The sequence below is a fragment of the Phalaenopsis equestris genome, unplaced genomic scaffold (genome assembly GCF_001263595.1).
Source record: "Phalaenopsis equestris unplaced genomic scaffold, ASM126359v1 Scaffold001048, whole genome shotgun sequence".
NCBI lineage: Eukaryota > Viridiplantae > Streptophyta > Magnoliopsida > Asparagales > Orchidaceae > Phalaenopsis > Phalaenopsis equestris.
The window spans coordinates 26,915-37,045 of NW_018165487.1; the positions used below are offsets into that span (position 1 = coordinate 26,915).

Sequence of the window (10,131 nt, forward strand, 5' to 3'; positions counted from 1 at the left end):
GAGTTTTTTTCCATCAAAAATAAGTATTTTCATTATATTTTTATTTGATTCTAGTAATTTGTTTGCATGTTTCAAAGTCTTGTTTAATGAAAAGTTCTTGTTGTTTCTCCAAGTGTAGTGAGTAGTTTTTTGTACTTTTCCCTCTTCTAATGAATTAGTATGCATGTGTAGGATATAGAATTAAGTAGAGTGATAATATATTGTGATTATTTTACTTTATTCTTCATTTACATGTAAACTTGATCAACTTACATGTTAAAATCTATTGTGAGAACATGTAAGATCTGTGAAGGTGTTGTCTCAATCAATTGTGATAGAATCACATGAGATTATATGGATGAGAATGTAGTCTATATGATTGAGTGCAAATAAATAGGGAGATATACTTTGATGAGTGTAGAATTTGAGGACTTTAGAGTAACGGGCTAAAGCCCCCCAATTTGGTTCTTAGTTTTGTTCTTAGTTTTAGGTAGTTTTAGGTATTAATACTAGATGTTAGCCTTTAGGTGAGGGGACGGAGAGACTCTAGAGTGAGAGCTAGTATCTCTCATGCCTAACAAGTCTTTAAGATTCTTAAACTATGAAATAGCCAATGTTCTTTATATCACTTTAATGAGGGTAAAGAATATAGTTGCTCCTATTAGTCATAATCTCTCTTACTACTTGTTTTACTTTTATACATGTCACTAATTTCATTACATGAGGAAGGGTACTTTTAATATATTAATATATTAAACTTAAACTCCACTTTTTGATTTTCACTAAGTATTTTAGTTTAAGAGTAGAAGTAGTATTGTAGTGATGTTTGTCACCATAGCTAAACCCAACCTTGTATGATTCTATTTTTTTCACATTTTATTTTCTAAATGAAAAGCCACTCATAGCATTAAGCATACTCGTCACTGCAAACTGACTTGTCCTTTAACATGTTATTTTCCCTCCTGCATTTTATTCTTATTTTTGACAATATTGCACTTTAATAAAATGTATTTTCATGTTTTTGGTTGCAGGTATAACAGGTTAAGCAATTGGAGTGACTGGAGTGAAAATGGAGCACATGGAGCAAGGGAGACTTGGACCTGAACTAGGCGGCCCTATAGATTTTATAGAGAAAGTGGCGCCTAATCGCCACATATTAGCACATAGGCGTAAGTTTAAATTTTCAGTCGACAAAGGGAGTGGCACCTAAGCGCCAAAACTATGTGGATGGTTTTCCAAAAGTTTATTCACACGACAAGGAGGGTTTTTCTTTAGTAAATCAATAGAGAGAAAGGGAGAACACATTAGGGAAGTCCAGAAAGAAGAGAGCACTGCAGGGAATTGAAGAAAAAGTAAAAGATTTTCTTTTCTTTCCGGTATTTTACTTTAAATTTTGTGAGAGGTGTAAGGAAGTGTTGTAAGATTGCAAGGAGAAGACAATTGAGTGGAGATTTCTTCATTTCTCAGGGAAGAAGATAAGTTCCTTGTATTTTCATTGTCTTGTATTGGAACAATTTATAGTACTTGATATTGTTTTAATATAAGATGTTCTGATTTATGGTTTTCTCCATAAAATCTGAGTAGTTTACTTGTTTCCTTCCTTTTGTGATGAAATAGCAGCATGTGTACGGACTAAATTTAATTGGAATCATGTTAATTTATTAATTGTGATGGTTTTTCATTTGAACTGCATTTACGTTGTAATTTGGCCAATTGTAGTGCTAAAATACATTGTGAAACCATAAGATCCGGGAGAGCTATGGCTTCAAACAACTAGTGAAAACCACACCAATTTATAGGGTGAAGGAAAAGTAGTCCTTAGGTTAGTGCAAATGGATAGGAAGATGATTTTAATGGGGAGAACTAGGAGTTTTCTACGGTGACAGGTAGAAATAATTTTTGAGCTAACCTAGTTTCTTTTTGCACTTGAAAAAGGGTAAAGAAAATATATGCTCATATTTGTCACAGGTTTATTTAGAAAATTCAGTTGATTTACACATACAATAGATACTAGTTACTAGTTTCATTATTTCATTACAAGGGGAGGGAACCTCTAATTAGCTTGAACTTTCTGCTTAATTTAGCCTAGCGTATTTAACTATTTATCAAACTTAGAAGAGTAGAAATAATTTAGTAGATTTCCTTAGTTTATATTAAACATCGAACCTATTTTCTAGCTAAGACTCCTTAAATTCCAGTAGAGCTCTTCTTAAGTCTATAAAATTTACTGCCTTCCCTGTGTGATCGATACTAGGGTTTAACAAAAATTCTATATTACTTGAGCAATACATGCACTTGCGTTAATACCTTGTTAATAAAATTTAATTGCGGAAAATCTTGAGTTATAAATATATTTTGAAGTTATAATAATAAGCTCCTAAATCACTAGGTGTACTATAGAGAAAGTTGTGGTCAAGTTTATGACACCATTACTGGAGAACTGTGACGGATAAATTGACATAGGAAAATTTCTGCTAAACAAAATTGACTTAGTTTGGAAAACCCTTAGTGTTGTATTTCTGTGTGTTATGTGCTTGTTGTGTGTTAAAAAATATTTAAAAATTATTTTAAATTTCAAATGCATACACACACAAACGCACAGATATATATATATATATATATATATATATAGTGTCCGAAGACCATTGAGTTAGAATAATAATTTAATATATATATATAATTTAGTATTAGTGATTTTGTGTGTTTTATTTTTTACTTTGGTATTAAGCTCTAGTAGTGTATACGTAGTTTAGGATCTACAGAATTCGTGTTCTACGATTCTGAATTAGAAAGAACCATTAGAAAAAATTAGAAAACAAAAAGAATCTCAACAACGTGTAGAAGAAATGGGGAATACCTCACATAACAACTTAGATTATCAAAAAGTTGAAAATGATCCTCATCACGTACAGAGACTGTTAATGTATTACGCAAACCAAACGGCAGATGAAATTCACCTTAGTATATAAATTTTGTCATAACAACTAACTCATTTGAGCTGAAACCTACAATAATCCAAATAGTGCAGAACTATCAGTTTAGCATTACTCCATCTGAAGATCCGACTTACATCTAGCATGTTTTCTAGAATTATGTGCTACATTTGAGTATGACGGTGAGTCAAATAACGCAGTTAGACTAAGACATTTTCCTTTCTCCTTAAGTGATAAAACTAAAATGTGGTTAAACTCATTAGCGTCTGGATCTATAAAAAATTGGGGTGATTTAGCTTAGAAATTCCTAGCTAACTATTTTCTACCATCCAAAACAGCTAAGTTGCGGAATTATATCACAGTATGCAGTCAATATGATGCTGAATCAATATACAAGTATGGGAATGATTTAAAGATCTCATTAGAAAGTTTCTACATCACGCTCTGTCTGATTAGTTAATTATTTAAACATTCTACAATAATTAAGTAAATCCCTGAGATCTATCATTGACATTATTGCTGGTGGTTCACTGATGTAAAAGCCATTTGATGAAGCATATTCATTAATAAAAGATATGACGACCTATAACTTTCGATGGTCCTTTGAAAGGGTAAACCCCAAGAAAACATCTAGTGTTCATGATACAAATGTGATTTAACGTAAAGCTTCATGTTCATTTGTGTTTTCCTTTTTGTTGTTTCTTTTCTTTATGCCATCAATATGTTTAATTTCTAAGCCTTATCTCGTTGAACATCTTTATTATTGCATTTTAATTTTCATTGAGCAAGATATCATTTAATCATTGGCGCATTGGATAAATAGATAGCTAAAAAATATTTTTTGAGCCATCCGGTCTCACTGGCTAGGAAAGGTGAAAAAACATAGAAAAAGAACTATGTTATTTGTATTTTATTTAAATATGTGGCATTTAAAGTATGATATATACATAGTTGAAAGGGTTGATATCCCTCACTTTTCATTGTCTACTACTTTTTTTTTATGCCAAGTTCTCATATCAATTGCATGGTAATAAGAATTGTTCAAGATAGGAAGAACATATTCATGAGGATTCTAAATCAGTAATGAATCAAAACCAGTGAGGAGGAAACTCATGAGCTCTTGGTCTGATAATTGAGTACTTTGTAGTGAAGCGTTCTCTCTATGAATTATATGATTGACACATAAATGATTGTGGTGACATATATATACATAGAAGAACCTGATCTCACCGTGCCTTCAAATACATATATGTGTATATTTTATGTAGTTATAAATATAAATCAGTAAAATTTATATAATACATTGTATTAGTACACTATCTTCTATTAATAGTAATGGAACATAAATATGCTAAGAGTTTCATAAGCAAAAAAACATATGCACAAACCTAATAAAACAATCATTCTAATGATAAAGAATGATTAACCACCTTTGTGACCAAACTTATTTTTATGATAAATTATTAGTATATTATCTTCTATTATAATAAAATATATAAGTACGATATACAAACGTACACACCAATGCAGCGGCAAAGCCACAATTCTTTCTTAATTATGACATATTAACTAATTTTGCTACTTTGAGGGATCCACTAATTGAATATTTGCTATTGGAATCACCAAATAATGACAAGATTATATATTTTAAGCTTTTTAATACGTGTAACCCCTAAATCCACACGCACACAGATATACATACATACATACATACATACATACATATACATGTATATATATATATATTAATCGCTAATTGCTACAAATCACTTACTAATATTTTATGTTTCATTTATATGCAATGGAATTTTGTTGGCCCATTGCTTCTGGACCTTGGTAGCTCTCCTTTTTAAGGCGTTTTTTAGTGTTAATTGCGGATAATGAATTGTGTCATTCGGTTTTAGAGCTTCATATTCAATTCTCTGTTTCTCCTTCATTCTTAAATTTTTCTTGTTAAAGTTTCGTTGTAGATAGTTATAACTGCGTTTTACTTTTCCTTGAACAATGTATGCTTGGTGAGTTGGATGCATAGATAGGCAGCTGAATAAAATCTCATGTCATGTCCCACATAATTAAGCTAGGAATAGTTAATCCAAAAAAAAAAATTTATTTTTTACTTGATGCATTCATATATATGTTAAACAAATGTGCGAAGGGAGAATGAAGTTAAAACATACATTTTTTACTTTAATCATACACCGCCATGAAATTTAAAAGTACTAACCAGCAACATGACAGCTTCTTCATAATACATCTACATAGAGTAAAAATTCCTTGTAAAATAAATAAAATGATAATTTATAGCCAATGCTATGATGAATATGGGCATCTTGTGTCAGCAACCTTTTCTGAATTTAATATGTTATAAAAAGGACGCCTAGTTTTACATAGACTACTGGGTCCCTTCTCTGAGGTCTTATCAAAATAGCTATGGAATCTCTTCTCTGCTTCTTCTTCTTTTAAATTCATCATCTTTCTACATATCATGCGATTCTCATACCATCTAAACATTAAAACGCCATTAAAGATTAGATGAAGTCTGAAGATGAAACAAAAGAACAGAAATCCAACTGCTATACAGGAATCACTGAGTTCTCTCACCTTAGTTTATGGGTCTTATCTCTTTCTACCTTTAATTCTGTTGAAAATAACTCATGCTGTAGAGATCAACTTGGTGGTCAAGGGCTTCTGTTTGGCCGTCCACTTGCAGAAAATAACTCCCAGCATCCTGAACGTGACGTACAGATTTAGAAGAAGGTGAAAAACGTCGGTTTTCATGAAGGATTATGGAGAAACAAGTTTTGATTAGTGTTACACAATTCTGCTTGATTAAAAATTATCAGAATGCATTTTTTACAGGTAATATAACATTTATCCTACAACATATGCATGTAACTTCTAAAGCCCATTTGTATCAAAAAATTTTGAAGGATATTTTGATGTAATGTTTTGTTATTTTATGCAAGTTAGAATAGTAAATGAATGCACCACTCTTAGCATGGAATGATATTTGCATGATGGTCGAAACTAATGTCACAAAAAGTTTACCAAAAAATGCAGGACACAGATTTTTTTCTTAATGCAAGCGTTTTTGGCATGTTCTGGCCTAATGATTCTCAGTAAATTTAACTTGGATCAGTATCATTTTGTTGTCATAAGTATTTACATGAGATAATTATTTTACGTGCAAATGATAAGAGATCCTTCATGGAATATAAGGAGTTGGATGGCAATTAATTAATCCATTTTAAAACTTATTATTTTAAAATAGAAAATTATTACTTTTTAATATACATAATGTCCACATTTAAACTACTATATCTATTACATTTTTTTTTTTAAGAATATGTTTTGAATTACTTTTTATAATTCCTAAAAAAAATTAAAAATAAATAATTTGATTATTTTATGGGTGTAGGTTTCATAGATTGATATTTGAGTAAGTGTAGTCATTGTATAGTTTTAGAAATCTTAGAATTAGATGATGTTAAATACATTTGAAATGATTTAATGCGGGTTCAGGTTATCAGAAACGAGCCTAATGCTTCACTTGTTCAAATTCAATTCACCAAACTTTATTCAAATAGTATTTGATAAAATGTGGAGCCTGGTTGTAACAATAAATTATCATCTTTCAGCCTTTAATTTCACCGATCAAGCTTGATGATGGTGAGTTTGTCGAGGGTGGGGTAGTATTGGGTTTGTTGGAGTTGTGCGAAGAAAAAAAATTTATTCGAACATAGCACCTTGGCATACTTTTAGCGACCCAGCGCTGAAACCAGCAGCGCCCTAGCTCCCGCAAGACAACTTCGACAACCAGTTTAGCTTTTAGAAACTGAGAGCATGAAACTACAGTGCCCGGATCGTTGTAGCGCCGCAACACTTACTAGAGCATTGTAACACTAGCTACATCATGGTGCCCTGACCCCCATAACCAATTTTAGGCAATATTTTACTTACTATGTCAGCTTTGCTCATTGAGGAAAGTTGAATTTTAAATTCTCTTGTGCAATGAGAAGGGGATGAGTATCTAGAGTGTTCCAAAGTGTGGAGAAGCTTACGTGCTGTGGTGTAATTTGTATGATTTTCTTCATTTTCTTTTAATTGTAGATTTCTTGGTGTGGTGTGGTATGCTCTATTGTGGCTTTAGATCCCTTGAACAAGTTCTGGAAACTCCCAACAAACATACAAGCCAAATTTAAATCAATCAAGATAGATACAAAATATTCAAATCTCAGATGTTGCTCATACCTAAAATTAAATTAAGTCTACGATGCATGTGACTTGAATTTCATTGAAGATATCAATCCATGTTTTCTATATATAACCCATGCAACAGAGGCTAAAAGAACTCATTTACGTGCATGACTGACAAAAAGATGAAAAACAGATGTTCTTAACATCAAGCCTTTCGTTCAATGAAACATGGAAATATGAGTCTCCTTCAATGCGTTATTTTATTGTTTTGAATTACATCACAAACTTGAACCTGCTACGTCCAAACCTCTTTCAAATAAAGTTATAACAACGATAAAAATTCAAAATAGGCAGATGTGATAGTTGAAGATAAATTGAAGAGAGGCAGTGGCTGAGTTGAATTAATAAAAAAATTTAAGTCATTTTGATCCACTAAATAATTTGAAGTACATTTGCCAAAATTGTTTATACAAGCCATTTCAGTCTTAGATTAAATATTAAGGGGATAGAAACTTAAATTATGTTTCATTTAATATCAGCAAAATGACAGAAGAAATAAGAGAGATTTACATGCATACCTCTCAAATCTTAATTTTTTACATATCTAACAACCAAAATTCATTTTTTAGCCTATATTCCACATGTCCTATACATGAAAAAGAGTATTTCATTTTAAAAAGTTAAAACAGAAGTATTGTTCGTGTGATATAAAAGATTTAGATGGTATAAATGTAAAGATCAAAGTTCAGATGTCAGATAAATACAAAAGAATGAGTGGTGTGTATGTAAATGCCCCAAACTAATAAAGATTAGATTTTTCTTACCTGGATATCCTCAAATCTTATGTTTTATATGGAAAGTAGCCAAAATGATGAAGAATAAATACTAAAAAGAAAATGTTGGAGAGCATTCAAAAATAAACAAAATATTATTTTTTAATATCTTCTAAATCTTGATAGTTAAATATTTTGGTCATTTTGCTGACACAAAAACTTTTTGAAAATATTATCACAACACAATCCTTTCAGCAGCAGATATATAGCACAAATTTGAAGGCAAACCTGAGGAAATGCTGTGGGTCCTTGACCACAGAGCACACTAGTGGATGAAGTGTCCATCACCATGATGCTGTCTGCTGTGCTTTGAATGTTGCTGAATTGGATCATAGATGACACTAGTTGTGGATTACTGTCCAGATGCTGAAATTATAATTATTATTATCATTAAAAAATAATCAAATAATTGTGAAATAGTTATCAAAGATGAGATCATTGTCCTTGCCTCTGTTGTGCCTGTAAAATCATCAAAATTCAACCCAAATTCATACAGAATTGGATTCACAAATGCAAGCTTCATAGATAGAGACTGGAAAGTTGTTCAGCAAAGCCTTGTCAGGATTAGGAAAAAATATTGCAAATAAAAAGTACTGGATAATTAAGCAGCTAAAATTCTAGAAAATTTAATTACCTCAACTTGATTCTTCAAAGACTGCACGTAATTTATTATCTCTTCCAGAATAAGAGCCTTTCCTGTAACCTATATGTTCATCAAAGCACAGCATATTATACCTACTCTTTATTCTTAATATGTTTGTGTTGTGGAGCAGCACAAATTTTTTTATTTTTTTATTTTTATGTTGCTGTTTTTGGTATAATAAGAAAATAAAGAAATAAATACACTATATATATATATATATATATACTTTTTGAGAAGCTTAGGTTTTGAATATGTAAATCCTAATTTTAGATTACCATGTGTGTAAATCCCTCTAAATTAAATGCAAGCGAGGAAAATGAAGGGGCCGATCAAGGCATATAGGATGGCCAGTTTGCAAGCTAAAATATTTAAAATGACACAAATTACCCAAAATATCTCATAACATGATGACTTGGTGAAACAAAGCCGTCCAACAGAATGCAAATAAATAAAACATCAAATGTAAAACTATAATGTTATATGTATCAAATATTAAAATTGATGATGATCATCATCATGATGATTAAGATACTTTGCCTTAGCACTCCGGCCCATCTTCAAAGAATTCACATATAATTAATACAAGCATAGGCTCAAGCATCACTACTTGTCCTAAATCAATCACAAGTCCTGGGGAGAGGTAAGAGAATTTTTCCAATAAACAAAAAAATTTATGAATGCCTCCATTTTTTAAGACAATCAATTGACCATCTAGAATAGGATCTCAATGATGTGATGTTATATATATATATATATATATATATATATATGCATTAATGGGGCTTGAGGGTTCACCTTCTCGCATCCAGGAACAAGATCTTGCAGCACCTTCATCCTCAAACTTATCCTCTCCCTTCTCACCTATTTAAATCCAAAAATAGAGTAAAGCTTCTGCAAGCTTCATAATCCACCGATGAATTCAAGGTGTTAAATTTAATGAATGGTATAAAAAGAATACTCTTTCTGCAAGGCTATGGCTATCCGTTGCTTGTCCTCTCCTTGCTCTCACATGAATGTAATCTGTTACTGGCTTCGTCTCCTCCATTAACTTCTTCTCAGAGCAGCTCTTCTTCGTTCTCTTCCTCTTGCTCTTCAAACGATTCATACAAAATAAGAATCAAGTTGACCAATCTTATAAAACCGAAATCTTTTTGGCTGATATATATTTTCTCACCTTGGACTTTACATTGCTCTGTTTCCCTTTCTTCGACTGGAGGTCTTCTGATTTCACCATTGAGCTTGTAAATGTTTCCATCAATGAAGAAACAGAAGAAAAAGTGCTGGTTAAAGTAAGAGGATGGCAAGCAGAGCTCGTTGCATGGCTCCTCTGGTTTCTCCTGCATGTTCGAAGGAATGTATGAAGGAGAGTCCAGAAGGTACACATTGTCCATAAATGAAAACTGGCTCTGATCATTTGAGAAAAGCTCCATCTGATGAAATATGGATATCATAAAACTCAGAAGAACATAAAGAGAAAAGAAAGCAGATGGAGATCTCAGAAGAAAGTAAGCAATAACATGCAGTTGCAGGCATGCAATGTTTCTGG

The 10,131-nt window shown here is 31.7% G+C and overlaps 1 protein-coding gene across 1 annotated transcript; it reads right to left on the reverse strand.

Annotated features, from left to right (window-relative positions):
* Positions 1-5,159: 5,159 nt before the first annotated feature.
* LOC110032891 (transcription factor bHLH137) lies at positions 5,160-9,863 on the reverse strand. The gene is made up of 8 exons (XM_020736668.1): positions 9,760-9,863; positions 9,544-9,675; positions 9,381-9,446; positions 8,577-8,645; positions 8,391-8,474; positions 8,171-8,308; positions 5,514-5,640; positions 5,160-5,415 (listed from the first exon to the last, which is right to left on the reverse strand). The coding sequence occupies exons 1-7, from the start codon at positions 9,838-9,840 to the stop codon at positions 5,545-5,547; spliced, it is 666 nt and encodes a 221-aa protein (XP_020592327.1). The 5' UTR covers positions 9,841-9,863; the 3' UTR covers positions 5,160-5,415; positions 5,514-5,544.
* Between the last annotated feature and the right edge of the window lie 268 nt (positions 9,864-10,131).

Excerpts from the sequence above, each read along its gene's own strand:
- LOC110032891 (XM_020736668.1), bottom strand. The coding sequence starts at position 9,840 with ATGGAAACATTTACAAGCTCAATGGTGAAATCAGAAGACCTCCAGTCG. Across the intron at positions 8,475-8,576 it reads CTTTGAAGAATCAAGTTGAG|TCTCTATCTATGAAGCTTGC; the intron begins GTAATTAAATTT and ends ACAACTTTCCAG. Across the intron at positions 8,309-8,390 it reads ATTTTACAGGCACAACAGAG|CATCTGGACAGTAATCCACA; the intron begins GCAAGGACAATG and ends TTATAATTTCAG.